Source organism: Balaenoptera musculus, chromosome 9, assembly GCF_009873245.2.
Source record: "Balaenoptera musculus isolate JJ_BM4_2016_0621 chromosome 9, mBalMus1.pri.v3, whole genome shotgun sequence".
Lineage (NCBI taxonomy): Eukaryota > Metazoa > Chordata > Mammalia > Artiodactyla > Balaenopteridae > Balaenoptera > Balaenoptera musculus.
The window spans coordinates 29013007-29040511 of record NC_045793.1 but is presented as its reverse complement, the minus strand read 5'-3'; the positions used below and the strand labels follow the sequence as shown (position 1 = coordinate 29040511).

Here is a 27505-nt window from a genome sequence, read left to right as displayed (position 1 = left end):
TCCAGCTCATTAAGATAGGCATTTCCAATCGAATTTAACTTTAATAATTGTTCTTCAAAATCTGTCACATAAGTTTTTATAAGCTGTGTGCTACTGATTATTGCAATTATACTTCAATATAAAATAAATTTTTAATACTTAAAGTCTTTTGGTTACAGGAGTTTATATTTGTTTTTCCTTTTGACTGTTTTATTTTTCTTCAGGTGAGGTAGTTTGACTGACTTGGTTTGTTCAAACAGAGGGACAAGGGGAAATAAATCTGGGTGTTTAGGATAAAAAGAGCTAATGACAAAGATTTTTTAGGGAAAGGGGTATTTTGGCCTTCCTGTGTTATTCTTTACGTCTACTGTCTCTGTTCTCTGAATCTTATCTTTATTTTATTTGGCTTAAACAACAGAAATTTATTGTCTTGCAGTGCTGGAGGCTAGAAGTTTAACATTAAAGTGTTGGCAGGGTTGGTTCCTTCTGAGGGCTGTGAGGGTAATCTGCTCCTTGTCTCTCTCCACACTTCTCATGGGTTGCTGGCAATTTTTGGCATTCCTTGGCTTGTGGAAGCATCATCTCCATCTCTGCCTTCATCTTCACTTGGCATTCTCCTGTGTGCATATCTGCTCCCAAACTCCCTCTTTTTAATAAGGACACCAGTCATACTGGATTAGGGGCACACCCTTCTCTGGTATGACCTCATCTTAATTACACAGAACAACACTATTTTCAAATAAGGTCACATTCTGAGGTACTGGGGGTTAGGACTTCAACATAGGAGTTTTTTTTAAGTTCCAATTTTGTAGACATTTTCAATGGCAGAGAAGTGTGATAGAGTGATCAAAAAATTTTGCTGCATAATACTTATTTCCTAAGAATAAAATTCTGTTGGGGAACAGCCATGGAAGTAAGAATTCAAGGAGAAAAAGCTAATAATATACAATTTGCAATGGTTACAGGTGCATATAAAATCACAACAGTATGTAAATTCTATTGAGCATGTTTACGATTAATTTAATGGTTTTATTTTAGAATCTGCATCCATTGCAACTATTTAAATTTATGATAAAAAGTTTACAGTGATCTATAGTTGTAAAAAAATTAATTTAGGGCTTCCCTGGTGGTGCAGTGGTTGAGAATCTGCCTGCCAATGCAGGGGACACGGGTTCAAGCCCTGGTCTGGGAAGAACCCACATGCTGCGGAGCAACTAGGCCCGTGAGCCACAATTACTGAGCCTGAGTGTCTGGAGCCTGTGCTCAGCAACAAGAGAGGCTGCGACAGTGAGAGGCCCGCGCACCGCGATGAAGAGTGGCCCCCACTCGCCGCAACTAGAGAAAGCCCTCGCACAGAAACGAAGACCCAACACAGCCATGAATAAATAAATAAATAAATAATTTTTTAAAAAAAATTAATTTAAGGGACATACTAGGAAAACAGTTTGAAGACTGATGTGACTGCTCCTGCCTAACTGGTCTTTTTTTAGGAAGACACATCTGGTCCTTCCTTGATACCTTTTAGAAATGCGAGAATTAGTCTTTCATTGCTTACTAGTCAGAATGGTAAGTAACTGACTGTAGTTTCATGTACATCTACAATTTTTATTATCTTCTTCCATGTTCTTATGGGTCGTTTTTCCCCTGTTATTCATTCATTCAACAAATACTTATTGAATATCTACAGTGTATTTTTCTAGGCCTTGAGCATACAACAATGTCCCCAGCACCAGAATCAGAAAAAAAAAATTAGAAAAATAAAATCAATCTCACATAGTGAGGTGGAGAAGACTGAATTACGAATAAACAAGGAGATACCTACAACAATTTTGGGTGGTGAATTGCTTTCAAGAAAAACAAAGCAGAGTAAAGAGTATGCCATTGAAGGGAGTCTATTTTTGATAATGTGGCCAGAAAAGGGCTCTCTGAAGACAATCATATTTCAATATTGGAAGCATTTCAATCGGAGGTGAAGGGGGATAGCCAGGTTTAACAAATGAGTCTGCCATTTCAAATCCAAGTCCCAGTTTCATATCCCCCTCAACTGCTTAACCTTATTCTTTCCAACTTATCTTTGACAAGACTCTGGACAAATTACTTTAAGCCCTGTATAGTTCAGTTTGATTTTCTGTAAAACAGAGACAACAATGACTCATGTTATACAGGGCTTTGAGAGAACTGGAGATACTGGCGTAGAGCACCGAGCACAGTGCTTGCCTGTTATGCAGTGGTCTCCCAATAAATCAAATCCAACTGTCAGGGAACCATCAACCTTCTCTCTATGCTTTTGTGTCTTCCTAGAGTCATTTCACTGTGGGTTAGAGATGCAGTTTGTTCTGTAACAGGTGTGAAGGCACCTGACTGACTTGGGGATTGACCCGATTTGGGGGCTGCATGCTTCCATGCGGGGAATGACTAAGGACTGTTGACTTTCACGCCTCAGCCTTCTGCTTTCCAGACTCACTTGGTTCTCTCCCCCTTTATCTTTCTATTTCTCCCCAGTCTCATGCGTTGTTTCTTTCCATTAAGAAGACAGTGACTATGTTACTGAAGATACCTGTTGAATGAATACGTAAATGAACAAGAAACTGAGGGAGAAGAAAAATTGGAGATGCTTTTAAATGTAGTTTTAGATATTAGTCCCTCCATTTCTAATGGACATTATCTTGAATATATATTTCAATGTATATTTTAAAAAATTATTGTCTTAAAACAACAATAAAGATTAATCTCTAAAGCTCTTTATATAAATCATGTTCATGTTGTCACACATTAAACAATCCAGACTTGATATGCATAACGCACCTAAAATGCTAAAAATGTGCTTGCTATTTAAGATCTAGCCTTAAAAACTACCCGTCAAAAGGCTACTTGTTTTTTACAGTCAGTGTAAAACGCTTACATCAATGTTGCTTTTTTCTTTATATAACTTGAAGTACAGGTTCAGTTGCTGTTTTATGCTTTAAGTATTGTATTTCTAGCTACCTTTAAATAATACAATTATCTCTTAACATGATGGATATGTTTAAGTACCAATTTCAAAATCTTTAGAGATACCAAGAAAAAAACCCAAGGCCAAAAAACCTCCAGCTTCAGAGAGATCGCCTACTTTTGAAAGTCATGGTAATTTAAATGGTATTAAATATGTATTATTTTGTACTTCTTTTAATATTTTGTTTACTCTAATATCTCAAAAGTCACCTAACAGTCCTGGAGTCTATCACAGATAATTGGGCCCAGAGTTTTAATGAAGAGTACAGATGGAAGAATAACAAAATACCAACGACCAACAAAGCTGTCACTGACAATTAGGAAATCGGACCCAGGAGACAACTGAAAAAAGTGCAATTTGGCTTTCGAATACTCTGGCTCAGGAAGCAACTAACTACGAACACTATCCTTTTGACTCACTGGCTCCTGGTTCCGCTTCCATAAAATGATGCTGTGTTTTATGCTTTTGATTCCTCTAATGTCCCCAAGTGCCTTCACTTTTGCCCATCTCTTTTGCAAGGTCATGCTAAATCACATTCCAGAGGCAAACCCTATAATGAACCTGTAGTATAAATTCAAGTGAATCCTTCCGAATAGTGTCAACACCTTGTAGCTACTGGTTTGCTAGCCAGTATCCAGAGTGAGGGTAAACTGGGGGAGTTGCACTCTGAACAAAAAGAACTGTCAGTATCAGTTGGCACTAATAGTTAATGTATGCTGCTGAAGGATAAGCTACAGGGGCCAGGACTTTGCCATGCTCCCCATGCTTCCAGCTGAAGGCAGTCTTGCAGCCTCCGCTCTGCCCCATCTTCACATACCAGGAAGTTAGATAGAAACAGGTGGTCTGACCTATTCTGATCTAGCATTTGTTTTCATGCCTAAGCTTACTTATAAGCTTATATACTATAATTGCAATTGAAAATCCATTCAGTGGAAAGACAGAGCAATGATAAACATTCAATATCCTTAACCCAATCCACTCTTAATAACTCCATAAAGAATGGATTTGTTGAGAATTGGGGGATATAAACAGACTTTAATCTGAGGACAGCGCTAAATCAGGTTTTGGCATCATTACCTCTGATGGGGCACCTGAGTTGCTGAGGTCCCACGAGGTACCTGCAACTGGCCTGGGAAACCTCCCATTTTATTTTCAATTGCCAACCTGTTTAACACCTGTCTGTGTCCACACGTTTAACTGCTAACGGTGAGTTCTTAGACACCACAGCATTCAGGTTTGTGTGTTGTATTCCTACCGCAGGGATCATGTTAACAGCTGGCAGCTTAGCAACTGCCACCATCTAATTTCAGTAAAGATTAAGGCTTAAAAATCCTTAGCTGGAAATGTTCTTGGCAGAGGCCAAAGGTGCTGCTACAGTTACTTAAAAAAAAAAAAAAAAAAAAAAATCCCAGAGCTTAATTTAATCAAGGAAAATGAATATATCTTCAAGATCATGATGGATTTGAAGGAAATATATATTTACTGTCTTGACCAAATGGCATAAAAAAGATTTAGCAATCAGTGTACAAATTAGAAAGAGGAAAGGCAGTCTTTTTAAAACAATGCTCAGACTGATTCACATATACTCTTTTATTGAACAAATATTTCGGCAGTTTCTACTCACAGTAGATTATAAGAAAGACAAGGTCCTTATTTTCATGGAGCATATATTCTAGAAGGGGTAAAGAGATAATTAAAAAATAGATATATAAGGATGACAACTTTGATTAGAGAAAAATGCTCTGAAAAATATAAAACAGGGTAATGTGACAGGGAGTCACTGTAGATTGGGTGGGTAAAAAAGACCTATTTAAGGTGACATTTGACCTGATACCTAAGTGGGTAGGTAGAATAAGCCAGTCACAGGGAAAATAGAAGCAGTAGAATAAATGTTCAGAATTTCTTTAGATGCATTTAGGGGTAGCCAAGCAACAACTGAGTGGAAGAAAGGTAGGGAGACTTAATTCAAAGGCATATTTGCATAGAAATCACACTTTAGAAATAAACTCGTATTATCATATATTTGAGAGAGGGGGCTGGTGACTTGGAGGTGCTAAACTCCAGTTCTTGGCACTGCGATTAATCTGGGCGCAGGGCATTACAAGTCAACGTGCTGCTCAGTGACAGGCAGAGCCTCGTCAAAGAGGAAGCCTGAGGCCACAATATGTACAATATATAGGACCTTCTCTAGGTTAGAGTCAGAGGTTATTCTAAGTGTAATGGGAAGTCATGGAGGGATTTAGACAGAAAATTGGCAAAATCTGAGTTATGCTTCAAATAGATTATTCTGGCAATGTGAAGAATGGATTGTAAAGAGAATGGTAGAAAGTAGAAGCAGAGAGAACAGCTGGGATTCTATTGTGAAAATCCATGTGAAGATAACAGTGGTTTCAACTAGAACAGTAGCAGAGAAGATGGAAAGAATTGAATGCAAGCAGGATACTGTTCTGGCTATAGATAAAACAGTATTTTCTGATTGACATGGGGGCAATGAAAAAAGAGTCATCAAAGACGACACCACCATTTTGGTTCAAGTATGCTCAAATATAAGTCAATTTTGTGTTCCATATAGAGGTTTGAGAAGGAACCCAAATTAAAGGTGAGATATTAATTTATCTTACATTTACCAAGTCTTAATTATGTGGCAGGAACACTACACATGTATGTGTAAAGATATATATGCATATGAATGCATGCATACACGTAAAGATATACACATACAGCATTTTAAAGTTGAGTCTTATAAAACAAAAAAATTAAGCCCATTAAAATTTAATTCAGATAAAGGATATTGTCACAATATTGTACATTCCTCATTCATAGGGCCTTTGCTCTTTCATATAGGTATGAGCTAGCAAAGAAGAGAAATAGACATTTCTTTGCAATCTAAACATGAAAATAACAACACAAATTTTAAGGGAACACAGGGTATATGCAAAAGAGGAATTTTTGCATTGTGATCATATCCTGATCTGTATGAGATACTCCTTACCAAATTCAGCCCTACTCCCACTCTACTTTCTTTTATAGTTTTAGCTCTTGAGACATAGGTAAATGATACTTTAGAACCATTTTGAAGAGTAAATGCATTAGTTCGTTAATGCCCAAAGGCAAATTGTATAAATTAATATGGCCATTTTCTTGTTTTTGGTTCTTTTTTTTGGCTATGGAAAACTCAATTATCACAAAGCAAAAGTTATCTTAAAAATGAAACTTAAAAAAATTCTTTTCCTCTGAGATTTTGTTCCAAATAAGCTCCACAACCAGAAGAATTTTCAAGTTTCTTTCATACGTGCATTTTGAAAGATAATACATGCAACTTGACACATAATGACCATTAACTATAAAAAAAGACAAATTAAAAAAAAAAAGTTTTGGTGAGTATTTAAGCATTCATGAGTCAGCTAGAGCTTTATAAATCTTACTTCACATTATAGGTATCTATGCCTTTGGCCCAGCAATTTCATTTCTATAGGAATACTCCCACATACACCCAAAGATTATGCATGTATATTGATTCCAGCATTATCTGTTGATTAAAAAAAAAGGAACTTAAATGTCTCAAAAAGGGGAATTGTTACATAAATTATCTTAATCTACACTATGGGATCCAATTGTCCATTAAAAAGAATAAAACAGATTTTTAAATACTGACATGGTAACTTTATGATATATTTTAAAAGAAGATGTGGTACATATATACAATGGAATATTACGCAGCCATAAAAAGGAATGAAATTTGGTCATTTGTAGAGATGTGGATGGACATAGAGTCTGTCATACAGAGTGAAGTAAGTCAGAAAGAGAAAAACAAATATCGTATACTAACACATATATGTGGAATCTAGAAAAATGGTACAGATGAACCTATTTGCAGGGCAGCAATAGAGAAGATGCAGATGTAGAGAACAGATGTGTGGACACAGGGGGTGGAGGGGAGGGTGGGATGAATTGGGAGATTAGGTTTGACATAAATACACTACTTTGTGTAAAACAGACAGCTAGTGGGAACTTGCAGTATAGCACAGGAAGCTCAGCTCAGTGCTCTGTGATGACCTAGGTGGGTGGGATAGGGCGTGGGGTGGGAGGGAGGGGATATATGTATATGTATAACTGATTCACTTCGTTGTACAGCAGAAACTAACACAATATTGTAAAGCAATTATACTCCAGTAAAAAAATAAGAGGATCAAAACAATTCACAAAACAAATGTATCAATATATGGAATGATTCCATTAGGGTTGGATTAGACTGAAACAAGTTTAAAAGGTCTATGTGGCTATTTGGGGGGAAGACTGGAATAAGGTGGCCATGCTGGTAGGGGTGCTGAAGAGGGCCTTTCATTTGCTGCCATAAATACTTGTGTATGGTTTGATTTTATCCTATACTGAGCATGTCTTGGGTCTGTAAATTTTAAATCAGTTTAAAACATAAAGCCACAGAGCCACTACCCTATGACCTTCTTGATTTGACAGCAGCATATTTATTCACTTTGCATTACTATAAGCAAACATCAGCTTAACGTCCTAAGACTAAACCTAGACCATATAATTTCCTGCAGTAGTGGCATTCTCAGAACTGTGACAGTAGCCTGCTGCAGTGCTTCTCCAGGTGTGCTGAATATTTCAGATATCAATAGGCTGGGGCAGCCACTTCTTTAAGTTTAGAGCAGATTTTGATGGCATCTCACTAACAGAGTGGTTCTCGTATGTTTGCAGCATGTAATGATCACTCAGTGGCATGGCTGACTGTTTATATCCTGTGCCAGTTCAGCTGATATGTAATTAACATTATGTCTTGATAGCCTGCTGTTGTTTGCAGCAACTTCAAGTCATGATTCTGACACATCGACAACAAGCAGTGAACACTTTGATACAGGGCCAAAACAACATAGATGTCTATCTTCTTCAGTTTCCAGTAATGTCATACGGTAAGTGGCCTTCATGAGCATGGGACTCTTTATGCCATCAGTCACTGGCCATTTCTTTAATGTAGTGACACTGTTTTGTACTTCGTGAAATGAATGATCCACAGTGATTATTCATTTATCTGTTTGTCTTCAGATCAATTGTAGTTGTGTGCATTAATTTGATCATGGCACCGTGACAGAGGAAATAAGAGCTTAGCCTCTAGAGACTGACAGAACTGGATTAATCACTTGACTCTACCACTTACTAACAGTATAATTCTGGGCAAATTATATAACCTCTTTGTACATCAATTTAATCTGTACAGTGGGGATAATACCTACCCTCAAATAAACCTTATTCTGAAGAGTAAAAGAGATAATGTAGCAAAAGTGTTTCCCGTAAATGCCTGCCACATTTGCATAATAAATATTAGATTAAATATAGCAATAATTGTATTAATAGGTGAGTGCTTCAGGAATTTTTATATTACCACAGAATATGCAATATCTGGGGGCATACAGTTTTTTGAATAGGCATTAGCTGAATACAGAATTATGAAATAATTCAGTTTGGTTAAATCATAAATACAAGTATAGAATTTTAAAGCTACTGAATGGTTTATTATAATGAACTAAAACATATTAGTGTCATAAGTACTTTACGCCAATGATATCCTCCAAATGTAATACTAAAACACTGAATAAGCATAACAAACACATATAAGTTTAATACAAACACATGTAAGTTTTGGTAAGAGTTCAAACATATTCCTCAAAATCACTGTTCTTTCAGTTTGGCTTGAACCAAAATTGACCTTCATGAAAAACAAATGCAGCCTCTTAAATACGTGAAAGATCTATTTAATACTGTAACTATACTGGCTTCAGAATCTAAATGGGGTCCAAAACTAATCTTACTTAGAAGCTAAATAAACACCCCACATTGATAAGTAATTCATTTTCCCATTTTCAACTCTGATTTAAATGTTTATGTAAGAGTCTTTGAAAAGTCTCTTCACCTCAGCAGCTCTGCAAGTGTTCACTTTGAACAATGACTTTGCAGCTGACCAAACCCGACTCTCAATCAATTTTTATGAGTACAAATTCTTGGGCTGATGGCTAGATCTCCAGCTATATCACTCATATAATACACACTCACAAGTGGTGATGAGATTCACATTATCACCAGAGCACCACTGTGACGATGGCGGCAGCAGACACAGCAGGGGTATACTGTCCTCTCCGAAAATGACTCCTTCACCTTTTAATAGTGCAGCCTGCAGGTATAGATCTACGAACTATTTGCCAATAGAATGAGAGCTATCTTTAAAAATACTGATAAAACTACCTGGTTCTTCCCAATGAGTCCTTCTTGCTCAATCTCCATACATACCCATCTTGATTTTGAAGTGGGTACATTCAATTTGTCTTCCCATTACATTTGGAATTGAAAGGAAGATTCAATTGTATTTAAAACTTCAAAAAGTTGCCAGACTACTGGCATGTAAATCGCAAAACACTTGGGCATGGGATTCTTTGTGTGAGTACACGTACATACATATATTTGTGTAAAGATACAATGCTTAAATATGACTTCAAATTTTAAGATGATACCTCAGGTAGAATAAATCTGAATTCATGATAGTTTGGTGGTGTTTTTCCTAAATTTTAATTATGGGGTATAGAGGTTTACCTCGTTTGGTTTAAACTGAATTTTGCCTTTAAAATGTTAAACATATTTTTGTTACGTGGAGAACTTTCTAGCTCTCCAAAGACATGGTTAATGTTCCTAAAAGACATACCAATTAATGATCTCAAAAGTATTCAACTTCCTTCTTTCAGTTCTAAACTCTCTTATGGGGTGATAAAGTATACGTGGTTGTTTTATAACTTGATTCTTGTGATCATATGCCAGAAAATAAGGTAAGGAGCAAAGGATTACCTTGAACTTTACCTGGCCAGAAGAGGAGCAAAAGATTACCTTGAACTTTACCTGGCCAGAAGCATGAGGTGTCCATTTGACCTCTCAAGACTGATCTACTAAGGCCTAGCTTTTCATATTAAGACAATCAGTATATAAGAAACTCTTTTAGCCTACTGTCACTTCACTGGATCTCTACACAACAAACATTCTCTGATTCATTCTTTAAAAAATAACGAATATGATCCAGCAATCACACTCCTTGGCATTTACCCAAAGGAGCTGGAAAGTTATGTCTACACAAAAACCTGCACACAAACGTGTATAGCAGCTCAATTCATAACTGCCAAAATTTGGAAGCAACCAAGATGTCCTTCAGCAGATGAATAAATGAACTGTGATTCATCCAGACAATGGAATATTATTTAGTGCTAAAAAGAAATGAGCTTTCGAGCTATGAAAAAACATGGAAAAGTCTTAAATGCAAATTCGTAAGTGAAAGAAGCTAATCTGAAAAGGCTACATACTGCATGATTCCAACTCTATGACTTTCTGGAAACAGCAAAACTATGGTAAAAAGATCAAGGGTTGCCAAAGGTGGGGGGGAAGATGAATAGGCAGAACACAGAGGATTTTCAAGGCAGTGAAAATGCTTTGTATGATGTTACAATAATGAATAGTATGTTTGTCCAAATACACAGAGGTACAACACCAAATGTGAACCCTAATAAAAACTACGGACTTTTGATGCAGATGATGTGTCAACGTAGGTTCATCCTTGGTAACAAATGTACCGCTCTGGTGAGTGATGTTGACAGTGGAGGAGGCTATGTCTGGGGACAGAGGATATATAGGAAATCTCTGTACCTTCCCTTAAATATTGTTGTGAACCTAAAACTGCTCTAAAAAAACCATAATGACTAAAAGGTATGACATGTTGAACATCTGTGGTTACTGGGTGACATTCTCATGTGCTCTCATACATATTTCCACCAGTTAAACTCTATGCTTGCTAAGAGTCAGTAGGGTTTGCTTAGGCCAATAACATTAGCTATTGAACTTATGGGATGGGAACTTATGAGATTCTATGTAAATGAATGACATATGACTATGAAAAAGAAGCTGCACTTCCTACAAAAAAATCAGTTGAATGCTTGGAAAGCTTTGACAAAGACAAGTCACTAACACAAACTTGTCAAATTAGATGTGGGTGAGACATCTATAAGTGGAGAAAGATCTGCACTCAAACTGCCTGGTAAATGCATTTCAATTCTTGTGCCAACGTCAAGAAATTAAACCTGGAAACCAAAGAAGATGGCTTACAGGTGTGGTTTTTGGAGGAAGATCACTGAGAACTCCCAACAGGGAGCCCTTTCTCAAAGCAAACGCTTGGGGTTTATATCAAAAGATTGTCAGTGTGTGTGCGCACATGCGTGCATCTTTTATTAAACTGGTTGACCAAATATTGGTTCTATTTACATAAGAAAAAGTCACACTTTACCCAGGGGAAAAAAAGCACTTTTGATGAAAAGGTTATACTTTTCATGAAGTTACCATGCTATTATGGCACATCAATAAAATAATTTTATCTAGCAGTTGATAGACGGCTTTATTTCTGGAAGACAGCAAATAATTTTCCTTCCTTGGAATTTCACCATGTTAATCTGATCTGGGCTATTTAAACTACTTAATGTGTGAATAGGAATCGATGAGATTTTACAGACTGTTTTGTGTTAAGGATCCCAAGAGAGCTTCTCTTTTCATAAATATTCACTGGGAACAAAACAGCTTGCATTTATCATGAAATGGAATGACTATTACTCGAAGTTATTCTTTAATGTAACTTTAACTAAATGAGTATATTCCATGAGCAAAGGTCATCCATGATTCAAAAACCAAACCAAAACAGAAAAGAGTCAACTGAAGTGTACATTCCAATAACCTGTCTACATTCAGAATCCTATCACAAACAAATCTACCAGTCAAGGTAATTTAAAGACCTGTACATGTGAATAAGTGATATATATGGTACATTTTTATAAAAATGCATGTTTCTATGTACTAAGTTTTATCCATGAACTATCAGAACAATGCAGTGACTCTCGAGGTATGCTCTTGGGATCCTGGAGCTCTTCAAGATCCTTTCAGGGACTTGTGAAGTCAAAACCATTTTTCTAACAATATTCAAACATCTTTGCCTGTTTCACACTTACTCTCTCAAGAGCGTATAGTGGAGTTTTCCAGAGGCTAAATTTCACCTGAGATTGCAACAGATTGAAGGCAGAAGCTGATGTGAAAATGCAGCTGCATTCTATTTTATTAAGCCAGAACATTAAAGAGGGGTACAAAAGCATAAAATAATGCCACTCATATCACTAAAATGTTTGGCCTGAAAAATAGTTATTTTAAATAAAAAGGTTATTTGCGTTGGCATATAATGGACTTACCACTTTTATTTTAAAATGAATTAAAATATTTTTTAAATTTCTCAGTTTTAATTTCTGATACAGTGAATATTGATAGATACAACCCACAAAAAAATTTGAGAATGGCTTAGAGTGATTATGTAACAGGAAAAAAATCTACTTACCTGAACAAGAACAAAGTAACGTTTTTTCCATCTTTTCCAGACCTTCTGTCCAAGGGCATACAGATATCTGGTAAGAAAAACAAGTAAAAGAATACTTTACGTGAATAATGGTGTGGTTCCACGTAATCGTATTTCTTCCATAGGTATCTATTCTTGCGACAAGCCTGCTAAAGGCAAAGTTTAGTTCATTTGGAATCTGTGACGGCACGCAGCTTCTGTGTTACAAAATGACTGAACCTGTTCTAAGGCTTTTTGAAAGGGAATTGGTTTATGTGGATTATCAACTGTCAGTTCTTCCCACAAATTGAGCGAAGTTGGAGTTAGAAAGGATAATCAAAGAAGCAGTAGGAATTTCATTCTTACACATATTTCTTAGGAGAGACAAAGGCTACAGATTGAGGCTATAGTACCAAATGTTTCAGCTCTCAGGTGACTGGGGCTGAGGACCGTGGCCTGGCAGGGAGCTGGTTGCAGAGTCCAGAACCCATGGTGAAGGGTCGCTGCCCGGCTGAGTGTTCCCGAGATGTGCCTGCACCAATCTCAGTTTCCATTTCCTCAACCAGCAAATGAAAGGACTGGATGTGATGATTTCTGAGGTCCCTGCCAGCTCCATAATTCGGAGATTTGCCTGACTTATGCAAGCTTCTTACTGCAAATTTTCCTAACTATGAAATTTAGATCATAATGAAGACGACACTGTATAACGCAACACAGTTTCAACCAAGGCTTTTGTTTAACTTTGCACGGCTATTAGTAACCTGAATTGAAATGATTCACGTAGTCAATCATTGGAGAAGAGAACTTTTGTTCTTACTGAATATACAGATGTAAGCTTCAGTATCAAGGAGGAAAGAGAAGAAATTAAAAATTAATCAAGTATGAGTGTGTCATGGAGAGCTGTTTAAAATTATACCACATACCTCCTACAAAAGTGGAAAACATTGTTAGAAGTTTAAAATATGACAAATAGAGAGCTAATTTTTAAATTAAAGTAAGACTTTACAATATTTTATCACAATCCCTTTTGCTAATGTGGAGGTTTAACACTGCAGAGGCTATTCAAACTAACTTAATTTATAAACAATTCTGAGTGATTTAAAAAAAGGACTATAGCTAATAGTTTGTTTAGGGGCTTAAAGTCTTCAGACTTTCTCTCAATTTTAAAAACTGAAACCTTAGCTTGAATTTTTAGTTTCTGTCTTATGAAAGTAATTCTCTTTTGTAAAACAAAACAAACATACTCTTTGCCCCCTTTTGAAAAAAATATGGGATATTAGCTAAGGTGTGCTGAAATGATGGGATTTCTTATTCACTGCTAGTGGAGTGTAACATAAGACCACCTTCCTGCAGGATAACATGGCAGTATATAGAAACGGTCTCCACCTCTTCATCATGGAACTAGGGAAATAATTAGATACACACACAAAGATGTATGCTACATGGATACTTAGAACAGCGTTATTTACATTATGAAAAAGGTAACAACTTAAACGTCCAACAGTAGGTGAATGTTTAATAAATGCTGGAAAATGCATAGAAATACTATGCCACTGAAAAAATATTTTTGATAAAATAACATAAAGAAAATCTCATTGCATAATGTTATGGGAAAAGAGCAGATTCAAAACTATTGATACATAAATACTTAGTGATTTGAAATTTGTAAAAAAAAAATACGAAATAGATAATCCAAAATTTTAGTAATAGTGCCTTTGAGTGGTGGGATTATGGAAGATTTGAGTTGCCTTCTTTATTCCTTGTATTTCTAAATTTTCTGAATAAAAACATACAAACAAACATGGGGTTACTAAAAGTCAACATAAATCCTAGGCTCTTGCCTGGAAAGCATCACCCAAAACTGCCCAAATTAATTATATATTTTCTTTCTCTCAGACACATCAGCTAGCTGAAGGGTTTGGCGAACTTCTATTTGGTTCTCAGAATACCCTTGATGACCTATCGTCTGCGCTTGTGGATGTAATGCGAATGCATTTAGAGTCTATCAGAAATATCTACCGCTACTGTTCTCACCTGTTCACTATCTCCTCCTGAGGGCCCCTTGAAACCCTTTGCCCCATCTTTGCTCTAGCCTCTAATTTCTCTTCTATGGTCCCAGTGATAGGTGTTCAGTTGCTCTCTTTCTGTCTTCCCTATGTAATTTTCCTCTGCTGAAAGGCACACACCCAAGCTCCTATTACAGGGTTAACAGCAATGACCTCAGGAGCTATACACTGTGGACACGACAGATGCTCTCTGTACAAGTTCACTAGCAAGGTGTGCACCAAATAGCTGCCAAGGAGCCAAAAGGGCATCTGGAATAACCGCTGCCTGTGACCACAGGCTGGTTCTTCAACGTGTCTCACTTAGCATGCTGCTGGGCTACTAGATCAGACATAAGTGAAAGTGAATAGGGGTACACAAACCATCAACACCACAAGCAAGTGTAAGTCTTGCAGACAGTGAAGGTTCTGCATAAGGGATAATACTGTCATCTGCAACCTCATTAAAAATGATGCCTCACTACATTTGGAATGAAAAGGTATGGTTTCTGTGAAGACAGAAAGCAGAGGGGTGGGTGGATTTACACGTGTATACTGAAAGATATTATTAGAATAAAAAACAATTCAAGACTGGAACCAAGGTAAGCATTTGAATGTTGGGCCTTGAGGTATTATGCACTATTGCACTAGAATTCAACAGAATATATACAGAAGAAGTCACAATTGATCAAACATTTCTAGAAAGAAATTGCTCATAAGAGTTTTAGTCTCTATATAAGAAAAAAGTTACATTCAACAAAAGTAAACATTTCTGCATAAAGGAAATGTTACAAATGCTATGTAGGAAAAATATGATAGTTCCTGCCCTTTAGTTTTCATATTAGCCAGACAAAAATTTTACATACGAAATTTCTGAACATAAATAAAAGATATCAGAAAAGATAACTATACCAAATAAGAACACATGAAACTTCAACAAATCTGAGATTTTTCACTATAAGCATGAGTTCTGGAATCAGGCATCAATATCACCATCTAGCTGCTTTTTCACTGTATAAAAGCAGATTCCTGGCATAAAAGACACATTTAAAATTGAGGGGAGAATGAAGAAAAAAGATGTTCATCAATGTTGTTTAAGAGCAAAAACTCAAAAACCATCTAAGAATCAAGCAGTTAAAATGATTAGGTTGCCATTGAGAGTGATGCCAAAAACAAAAGCCCAGGGCCAGATGGCTTCACAGGAGAATTCTATCAAACATTTAGAGAAGAGCTAACACCTATCCTTCTCAAACTCTTCCAAAATATAGCAGAGGGAGGAACACCCCCAAACTCATTCTACGAGGCCACCATCAGCCTGATACCAAAACCAGACAAAGATGTCACAAAGAAAGAAAAGTACAGGCCAATATCACTGATGAACATAGATGCAAAAATCCTCAACAAAATACTAGCAAACAGAATCCAGCAGCACATTAAAATGATCATACATCATGATCAACTGGGGTTTATCCCAGGAATGCAAGGATTCTTCAATATATGCAAATCAATCAACGTGATACACCATATTAACAAATTGAAGGAGAAGAACCATATGATCATCTCAATAGATGCAGAGAAAGCTTCTGACAAAATTCAACACCCATTTATGATAAAAAACCCTCCAGAAAGTAGGCATAGAGGGAACTTACCTCAACATAATAAAGGCCATATATGACAAACCCATAGCCAACATTGTTCTCACTGGTGAAAAACTGAAACCATTTCCACTAAGATCAGGAACAAGACAAGGTTGCCCACTCTCACCACTATTATTCAACATAGTTTTGGAAGTTTTAGCCACAGCAATCAGAGAAGAAAAAGAAATAAAAGGAATCCAAGTCGGAAAAGAAGAAGTAAAGCTGTCACTGTTTCCAGATGATATGATACTGTACATAGAGAATCCTAAAGATGCTACCAGAAAACTACCAGAGCTAATCAATGAATTTGGTAAAGTGGCAGGATACAAAATTAATACACAGAAATCTCTGGCATTGCTATATACTAATGATGAAAAATCTGAAAAAGAAATTAAGAAAACACTCCCATTTACCACTGCAACAAAAAGAATAAAATATCTAGGAATAAACCTACCTAAGGAGACAAAAGACCTGTATGCAGAAAATTATAAGACACTGACGAAAGAAGCTAAAGATGATACAAATAGAAGTAGAGATATACCATGTTCTTGGATTGGAAGAATCAACATTGTGAAAATGACTCTACTACCCAAAGCAATCTACAGATTCAGTGCAATCCCTATCAAACTACCACTGGCATTTTTCACAGAACTAGAACAAAAAATTTCACAATTTGTATGGAGACACAAAAGACCCCAAAGAGCCAAAGCAATCTTGAGAAAGAAAAACGGAGCTGGAGGAATCAGGCTCCCAGACTTCAGACTATACTACAAAACTACAGTAATCAAGACAGTATGGTACTGGCACAAAAACAGAAATATGGATCAATGGAACAGGATAGCAAGCCCAGAGATAAACCCACGCACATATGGTCACCTTATCTTTGATAAAGGAGGCAAGAATATACAGTGGAGAAAAGACAGCCTCTTCAATAAGTGGTGCTGGGAAAACTGGACAGCTACATATAAAAGAATGAAATTAGAACACTCCCTAACATCATACACAAAAATAAACTCAAAATGGATTAAAGACCTAAATGTAAGGCCAGACACTATCAAACTCTTAGAGGAATACATAGGCAGAACACTCTACGACATAAATCACAGCAAGATCCTTTTTGACCCACCTCCTAGAGAAATGGAAATAAAAACAAAAATAAACACATGGGACCTAATGAAACTTAAAAGCTTTTGCACAGCAAAGGAAACCATAAACAAGACCAAAAGACAACCCTCAGAATGGGAGAAAATATTTGCAAATGAAGCAACTGACAAAGGATTAATCTCCAAAATATACAAGCAGCTCATGCAGCTCAATATCAAAAAAACAAACAACCTAATCCAAAAATGGGCAGAAGACCTAAACAGACATTCTCCAAAGAAGATATACAGATTGCCAACAAACACATGAAAGGATGCTCAACATCACTAATCATTGAGAAATGCAAATCAAAACTACAATGAGGTATCACCTCACACCAGTCAGAATGGCCATCATCAAAAAATCTACAAACAGTAAATGCTGGAGAGGGTGTGGAGAAAAGGGAACCCTCTTGCACTGTTGGTGGGAATGTAAATTGATACAGCCACTATGGAGAACAGTATGGAGCTTCCTTAAAAAACTAAAAATAGAACTATCATACGACCCATATCCCACTACTGGGCATATAACCTGAGAAAACCATAATTCAAGAAGAGTCATGTACCAAAATGTTCATTGCAGCTCTATTTACAATAGCCAGGACATGGAAGCAACCTACGTGTCCACCAACAGATGAATGGAAAAAGAAGATGTGGCACATATATACAATGGAATATTACTCAGCCATAAAAAGAAACAAAACTGAGTTATTTGTAGTGAGGTGGATGGACCTAGAGTCTGTCATACAGAGTGAAGTAAGTCAGAGAAAAACAAATACCGTATGCTAACACACATATATGGATTAAAAAAAAAAAAAGTTTTGAAGAACCTAGGGGCAAGACGGGAATAAAGACACAGACCTACTAGAGAATGGACTTGAGGACACAGGGAGGGGGAAGGGTAAGCTGGGACAAAGTGAGAGAGTGGCATGGACACATATACACTACCAAACGTAAAATAGCTAGCTAGTGGGAAGCAGCCGCATAGCACAGGGAGATCAGCTCGGTGCTTTGTGACCACCTAGAGGGGTGGGATAGGGAGGGTGGGAGGGAGGGAAACGCAAGAGGGAAGAGATATGGGGACATATGTATATGTATAACTGATTCACTCTGTTATAAAGCAGAAACTAACACACCATTGTAAAGCAATTATACTCCAATAAAGATGTTTTTTTAAAAAAAATAAAGTGAGGCCAAAAAGAATGATATGGAAAATTATAATAATATTGTTTTAAAAAAGCTGTCACATGAACTTATACTGTATGCATGGGGATAAAAATCCAGAAAGATGTATCAAAATGGGAAACCTGAAGTGAGTATCTGGCTGGTGAGATTAAAGATAAATTTTATTTTCTTCTTCATGCCTTTCTCCATTTTCACAATTTCTATCTTGAGCATGTCTTCCATTTTTTTGTTGTTGTTGTCATTTAAGTAAGGTTTACTGGTAGATTACCTAAAGTAAAATTCACCCATTTTAGGTGTATAATTGGATGAAACTTGAAATAGGAGGAATGTAACCACCACCACAATGAATTTATAGAACACTTCCACCCCCCACCCAAAGGCTCCTTCATGCCTTTTTATGATCCATCTCCTCCTCACATCCGCAGCTTTGCAACCACTGATCTGATTTCTGACCTTATAGTTTTTTGTTTTCCAGGGTGTCATATAAGTGGAATTATACAGTATGTAGCCTTTGGTGTCTGGCATCTTTCACTCAGTATAAAGTTTTTGAGATTCAGCTTTTGTCTGTATCAGGAGTTCATTCCTCTTTATTTCAATGTATGACTTCAATGTGTTTATCCTTTTACCAGTTGGTGGACATTTGAGTTGTTTCCACCTTTTTGGCTATCGTAAATAAAGCTGCTATAGCCATTCACATGTAAGTGTTTGTGTGGGCACATGTTTGCATTTCTCCTAGGTAATTATCTAGGATTGGGATTACTGAGTTACACTGAAAGTGTGTTTAACTTTATAAGAAACTGCCAAATTGTTTTCCATGGCTGTACAATTTTGCATTGTCATTAACAATGTATGAGAACTCATCTTTTATCATTAGAAAAAAATCACTTTTATTAAGGATTTGAAGGATGTGGGCATTACAGCTCCATAAACAATATTTCTGACATGACTAAGTTGAATATCTATAGACCAAAGATGAGGACCTTTGTCACTTTGAGTACAGTGGCAAATTCCTATAAACTTTAATGGTTAAATGGGTTTTCCAGTTTTCAAAGCTATTCTTAAGTTCTGATATTTAGAGCAGTCTAAATTCTTTGTAGGTGGGTGGTCTTATCAGGGGACGATTAAAGTGTAAAGAAAGTAAGGAAAAAGGATCCAAAATCATTTGAATATTTGGTTACAATCAGATAATCCATTTATTAGAAAGCATCTGTAAAAACCAAGATGCATTCTTTTGTTTTTTAATTTATTTATTTTATTTATTTTTATTTTTGACTGCGTTGGATTTTTTTTTTTAGTCATCAATTTTATACACATCACTGTATACATGTCAATCCCAATCGCCCAATTCATCACTCAAGATGCATTCTCTCCTAACTCATCTGTATGCCTAGCACTGCTGTTGAATTCAGAGTTCCATTTTTTGTTGTTGTTGTTTTTAATGTTGAGTGTTAGGTTATAAATTATCTCTTTTATGGATAAAAATCCAATAAGTTTTTTTTAATTTCAGAAAAATACACTAAAGTTACATTTAACATATTATGTTATACTAGGCAACAGATTCATTTCATTATACTTACACAGCAATGATTACTGAAAAATGAGTTATTCTACATAGAGAGACTGTATATTCATCTATAATGAATTTTTAAAGAATTTGTATACAATAGGTTGACTTCAAATAGTCATAAAATATAATTTGATCATTCTTTAATGATTTAGAAAAGGACCCTATAAACATCTTGGGGTCATTACCATGAACATCAATTATAACTGCATAGTCCTGTAAAAGGAGAAGGTACGCCTGGTAGGACCAAATCTATTTGACATACAATGGCAATAGTGATGATTAAACAAATCCTTGAGAGTTATTTACTTGTCACTTATTTCTGTTTTATAAAAATAGTTTAGAATTTAAGAAATCTATTATTAATATTATTTTCCTGCTGTCTGAACTCTGGAAAAATTCATTTTTTTAAAGCTTTATGAAATCTGATTCTACCCCATAAAGGTGTAGAGAACATCATCCAAGAAGTGCATTTGTCATCTGGGACAGACAGAGTACCTTGGCTCGTATAGTAATGTTGTTAAGGGGGTGCGGTCTGCTATGCAACTGTATTCTCCCTGAATATTTAGTAACCTGCTGAGTCATTACTAGCTTCCTCTCAATTGTAGGATTATCTCAAATTTAAAAAGTTTTTTTTAAGAGTATGTAAATTAGACCTGCCAAATACCAGGCAAACTGGGAAAACACATTTAACTGGGTTTTGTGTGACAATTTATAATGTTACCCAATAAAATAAATATTTATCACACAGCATGAGACCAACATTCTCTAATGAGTGAATTTTTGTCACCTTATTTAAAGAGGTTTTAAAGAGCAAACCAAAAGCAAGTCTTTTGTTTTAGTTTTGGTGGGGCTTTCAACATGATTCATTTTCATCAACCTACAGAATCTGATTTTAAACAAAACATGTTTTCTCACCCTTGTTAAATTATCTCAGTTACTAAGAAATGGATAGAGGGAATTCCCTGCTGGTCCAGTGGTTAGGACTCTGAGCTTCCACTGCAGGGGCCCCAGGTTCGATCGCTGGTCCGGGAACTAAGATGCAACAAGCCGGGTGGCATGGCCAAAAAAAAAACCAACAAAGAAATGGATGGAAAAGGAACACATACCAGTAGTTTTCACAGTCGTAGTCATATTACATTCTCCAGTACTCTGTATTAGAGTACGACCCTAGGAAAAAAATTCCCTAATCGGAGTTAAATTTGATTCAACATTATTTAAATGGGGACAGAAGATATATTCTATTGTATGTAACACAGTTCAAAAGCACATATTTCCAATGCTAAACTGATACTCAATATAACACTTTTTCCATCGAAATATTTCCAATACATCACAATACTCATGTAACTATAGAGTATTTTGGGTTATTTAAAAATAACTGCTCAGATACTATTTTAAAGTGTTTGCTTTCATCAATACACCCAACTTAAGTAAGGTATTAAGAAGCTGTTCCCTTTGAACAAAAAATTGCCTGCTTAACTTTAAAATCTTCTCTTCTTACATGGGATTAGGTAACAAAGAAGTTAGGAGCCCTGACACAAAGCTCGGATTTAACACATAAGAGTAAAGCCTTGAAGCATTTGGTTTTATAAATCAGTATAAATACAGCAATAATCTTAAAGTATTAATCCCTCTTCTAGGGCTGTTTCTAATGGAGAGTACTATTTCACCCAAAGAAACATAGGAATCAGCTAGGAAACAAGGCACAAAACAAACTAACGTGTTATCAATGCTCCACTCACCTACGACTTTTTTTTTGGTATTATTTCTAACTATTCTTAGGTCATGCTCTATCCTCAAATATCAAAGCTAAGAGACAATGAACTTTATGAATTTTTGCTTGTATATTTAAAATATGGTATGGACATAGTTTATGTACCAGGCTGTTAGGAAAAATGTCAAGAAAAGAGAAAAAAAAAAAAAGAGAAAATAAAAGTTTTGGTATAGCCAAACCTCAAGTCAATACAGTTACTATCAACAAGGCAAACGGGTCATTATTTTTCATCTACTACATCACATTTATATATGGTCATTAGAGAATCTCAATACTTAACATTAAAAATTATACGACCTCTATGATCTCAACGTGATCCTTAAAAGAGTTATCTGTTAACTTAAGACGCCAACTGGAACACATACCACAGTTGCTTCTAAAAGTTTTCATTTGTGGACAAACAAAAGCAGAATCTTAATGAAATCCATCAGAATGTTCTGTGACAACAGGAATAAAAACTTTTCTGTAGAGATATGTTGATCATTAACAACATACATTACTCTATTACCAAAAAAATGGTCTCAATATATTTATTGAGTAAAATGAAGCTTGGTAAAAATAATCTTCAAGCAAAACAAAAATCAGTAAAATATGAAGCTTATTTTTGCTGAATTTTCAAGTAGATATTTACATTTCATAACATGTTCACATTGCAAAGCTTGTAAAATAAAATTACTTTAAATGCTTGTCTTTTATTCAGTACCCCTTTGAGTATTTTTTTTTAAAAAAACAGATTCCCATATAACATTCTGTGATTTGCCTTCCTTTAAGCCAAAAAACCTCTGAAATTAGTTTTACTAATAAATTAAGCCATTTTCTATAAATGCTATATATTATTTGCTAATATATATAGTCACAAAAGTTAATGAAATTTCAAGAGCTCATTTTGATTAGTTTTAAAAACTGAGATTTAACTCATCTTCATAACACAGTATGTCTAAACTACAATATACCCTATATTTTTCTAGTATAGTAAAGAAACAGCTAATATTCTCTATGCCATATTTGAAATAGAAAATGGTAATATGAAATAAAGAACTCATCTATCCAAACGCTTTAAAAGCACCTTATTAAAACCTTTCTAACTTGAAGATTGTTCAAAGAACACTTCAACATACACAAATTCTCCAGACATATTACTAAATATTGTAGTTTAGTTTCAATTAGAGTGGTGGCATACAGTTCTAATAGGAGAATATGATGATTTATTTGCACGGAGTCCATGGTGTGGGAGTTCATGGTTTTACTTTATGGTGAAAAATCATCACTAATGAATATTTGAAAAACATAATTGTATACAGAAACTGGGAATTATTCGGTGCTTGAAAAAAAAAGACTATTACTTTTGGCAGATCACTTATGACTCTAGCTTTTTATTCAAAGAAATGGAACAATCAATCTACATGTTGAATGATAAAGCCTATTCTTCTATAAGCCTTCATTTTTCAAGGAAAAATACAGAAAGAAAAAAATCAATATATAGAGTAGTTTAGTCCTGGAAAGGGCTTTCTTAAAGAGAAACCTCAGTCAAGGTTGAAAGAGCAATTAATGCAGGCTCAAAAATCTGGGCCATTCTGATAGAGTTCGGTTAACATGTGGCAGAAGTAATCATCCACTTGTGAAAATGATTTTCGGTTCATTCTCAAACACCTTTCAGACACTCATGATCCCATTTAACTGACAACAATACAGGCTATCCGTGGGCACCACTGCATTTGATGTGAAAACCAATAGGGACCAAATGCCCTCAGGCACTTTCAGTCATTCCCCGCACAGTCTGTGCTCACAGCTTCCCCGCATAAAAGGAATCTTCCTTCTTTCACTACATTCTTTCCTTTATTTAACCCCACAAGATTAAGCCTTTTTTTTTTTTTTTCATTTTTTGGTTTTGTTTTCAGCTATGGATGAGAAAAAGAAACTGATTCAAAACAGCAGTGTGACCTGGGCATTAAGAAACCTAGAAGTAAATACTTCCCAGTTGGCTTTTATATACTTCCTGAATTCTTATGGGAAAGAGAACAAGAGGTGAGGATGCAAGGAGAGGATCATCACCAAACAAAATCACAGAACATTTTGAAAGAAATGATGAATGAAAATGAAAAATCAGAAACTCCTATTGTTGAGTAAGAAGTTAAAATGCGTGTGCTATGTCAGCAGGAGACCTGTAACAGCAAAGGAATAAAATGTAGTTCTTCATTTTGTGTATCACATTTTGTAGAATCAGTAACATGAACTGCCTCCCCCCACCCTTTTTCTGAGAAGTCTTATCTTCTGCTAGTTTAATCTCAGCTAGATGGGAGTTAAACTTGAGCTCATATCAGCATTTTCAGATTAAGTCTAACAGTCTAAGGTATAAATGCTATCCTTTAAAAACTGGCTTGCTGGGACTTCCCTGGTGGCGCAGTGGTTAAGACTCTGCACTCCCAATGTAGGGGGCCCGGGTTCAATCCCTGGTCAGGGAACTAGGTCCCACATGCATGCTGCAACTAAGAGTTCACATGCTGCAGCTAAGGACCCCTCGAGCCTCAACTAAGACCCAGCGCAACCAAATAAATAAATAAATATTTTTAAAAAATTGGCTTGCTATTCACAAACTAGAATATGAATATAAACAAACTGCCAAGATGAGAAGACCATAAAGCCCTATTCCACCCTCAGATTGAGACATCAAGATCTACAAGTGACCACTCTTAAAGGAGGTGTTCTAATATAAATGGCAATGCACTACCACCTAGAAACAAAACTGATCTGGGTCAATTACACTATAAGCAGTTCTACAAAAAGTAGTTTTAAACAGCTAAACACAAGCCAAACCATGGAACTAAATCAAACTGTACAGAGGAATCTTTTGTTATAAAGGCAGTTTTTCCTATATTTTTTGATAACTGATCATCAGTACCCTTTTATATCTCAATTAGCAGAAAAAGTGCCCCAATACATATTTTTTAATGGTTCATGATCTTACCAATGCTGATATTTAGAAAGTTATACAAATATGTTAGGGTCTCATTCTAATATACCCTACTAGAGAGTGCATATTTTGTAGGCATGGTTTCATGTTTTTCCTCAGTTTAAATGTCCTTCGAAATATAATATTACTTTTCTGCATGTGCAGAAACTTTACTGCCTTGTTAAAAGTTAAAATTAGTGAGTTTTCCAAGTTGATTACAAAATGTCTCAGAAGAGGATAAGAGGGAAAAAAATGTCACAAGACGGTACTGAGTAACCTACCCCAACAAGGCAAACTTGCTTAGAGTCAAGCCTATACCTCCATCTCCTGGGAGAAGGGTGGAGGGTAGACGCTATGAAGATGTGACTCTCTAGGGGCTACGACACATTCCAAAGGGAAGGAGCTCCGCACCATTTAGCAAAAAACCTCTGGCACACGTGGTGATGAAAATGAAATAATTTACTTAGGCGCTCCTAGATATTTTTGTGATACAATCCATTAAGCTTTCTTCTCCCTGAAAACGCAAACGGTTTGGAAATAAGGAAACAAAAGTTTTAGCAAAGGCTTTTATGCATGTATCATAGTACATATTATTTATAAGGTATTGGAAGGTATTGGAAATACCTTCCCTTTTGGGGCACAAAATTCCTGAAGCAATGCAAAATGGTCACACACTTTTAAACTATATATACAGTATAGGTAATCCTGAGTTAACACAGATATTGTAGGCCTCAGTTTCCTCTTCTGTAAGTGGATATATCTGTTCTACCTGCTTCATATTTAGGCTAAATTCAAGTGAAATACGTACATGAAATGCCCATTTTATAAACTGCACACACTCTAAAAAGAAAATCATCGAGAAGATGATTTGGGATTCAGTGTTTTCCACTGTGTGTCTCAGGACATCTGGATAGAAAGAAGTAGTACACAAAGACAGAACAGGTTTGGCAGGCAAATAAATGTGAGAGATACCAAGCTAAACAAAGCTAAGTGTTCTGTGTGTGAGGACTAGTAAGAGCCTGTAATAGACCTGGGAAATGAGATGCTGAGGAGTGAGGACAGGAGGGGGGAGAACAGTGCAGGCAGCGTCTCCAAAATTACAGACTCTCTCTCACAGAAGACCATGTAGGAGTCACGCTCTCCAGCACACACTCTGGGAAGTTAGCTGGACTAGATAACTGCTAATGAGTCTTTAAGCACTACAACCGTATAACTTGGTTTTTGCATTCTGTTCAGAATTAACTAATACCCTAATCATGATTAAAAATATCCTCTTCAGGGACTTCCCTGGTGGTCCAGTGGGTAAGACTCCACGCTTCTGATGCAGGGGCCCCGGGTTCGAGCCCTGGTCAGGGAACTAGATCCCGCATGCATGCTGCAACTAAAAAAAAAAAAAAAAATCCCGCATGTTGCAACTAAGACCCAGCGCAGCCAAAATAAATAAGCAAACAAATAAATAAATATTTTTAAAAAATCCTCTTCACTTCTGACATTGCTTTACTTAGAAGCTATAAACATTTATATTTGAAAACAAAAAGTTTTCTGTAAAATTTGGATCGTCATCGCCATGGATTATGTTTGATTCCAGAAAGGTCTCTTTTTCTATAACGTTATTCTGTGATCCTAGTTAATGAGGACATTTTTGGAGGGCTCTGAAAATTTAGAAAACAAACTGTCTACGTCCATCTTTAACTTATCTTCATGTGAGTTATTTGTAAAGGTATTTGAATTCCTCCTGACACTCAGCATTCTGCAACAGCCTTGTTTTACCTGAATGGTATCACTTGAACTTCACTTTTGTGCTTTGTGACCAATCTTAGCTGCCATCAAGGAGGACTGTTGAGTTCTGGGTCAAGATTTGGACTGAGCAGTGAGATCCCCTTGCTGCCCTGCCAGCTCCGACCTTGTACCTTGGCCTCAGCGTCTCAGTCCCTGTTCCTCTGAGCTTAAGTGGTTGTTTTGATAAGCTGCCCAATACTCCAGGCTGAGGACGCAGCTTTGCTCTTGTTCTTGCTAATCTTTCTCTGACACCCTGCTCTTGAATTCTAGACTTATTAGTTGGTCACAGACATTTCCAAGACAGCTCATATCTGGAACATTCCTGTGCTGAGATCCTTTGATACTTTTCTTGGCTCTTTTTTTTTTTTTTTTTTTTTTTTGACACCAAGTACTCCTTTGTACCAATACTCTGAGTTCTCGCTGCTCCCCTGGTTGTTTGTGTGTTGGCTGTCTTGCCCCATCAGTCCCACATATCTTACAATTCCATCCATTTCCAACAATTTAAATTCATTTAGTTCTCGCCTCTCATGTTTCCAATTTCTTCCCATCCATCAGAGTTCAACTATCACTTTCTCAGAGAAGCCCTCCCTGACATCCCTAATGAGGTCATACGCCCTTCTTACATGTGTTTGGTGAGATGTGGACATTCCTTCCACAGCCCTGCCATGGTGCATGGCATGGCACACTGGATGAATGTCTATTTCCAACACAACACAGTAAGGTCCGTGAGGGTAAGGACCACATCAGTCACCACTCACCACCCTGTCTCAGCACTGTGACTTTATACAGCAGATATTCCGTAAGCGTTTTTGGAATGACTAAATGACTATTTCTAGTCTTGTCATTAGGAATGATTATAAGAACATAATGAAGAAAGTAAATCTTCAGCAAAAATTTATACAATATATACAAATGTAAAAGAAAAAGCCTTAGACAGACTTTGGATTTTCCATAAAGTTGGTATTTTCATATTTATCTAATCAAGAGTATTCAAAGTTTTAGCAGCAGAATTTTATCCTGATATTTAACTTAATATAGAAACT

The 27505-nt window shown here is 36.2% G+C and overlaps 1 protein-coding gene and 1 non-coding gene across 25 annotated transcripts in view; one reads left to right on the top strand and one right to left on the bottom strand.

The window, feature by feature from the left end:
- The window catches only part of CADPS2 (calcium dependent secretion activator 2), a 539668-nt gene that overhangs the window by 189312 nt on the left and 322851 nt on the right, over positions 1-27505 (bottom strand). For all 24 annotated transcript variants that reach the window (XM_036862873.1, XM_036862885.1, XM_036862874.1 and 21 more), the window contains exon 9: positions 12393-12459. In XM_036862873.1, coding sequence (XP_036718768.1) covers positions 12393-12459 — 67 coding nt within the window. The remainder of the gene's footprint in view (positions 1-12392; positions 12460-27505) is intronic.
- TRNAQ-CUG lies at positions 25968-26040 on the top strand. Its single transcript has one exon. It is a non-coding gene; the product is annotated as a tRNA-Gln (tRNA).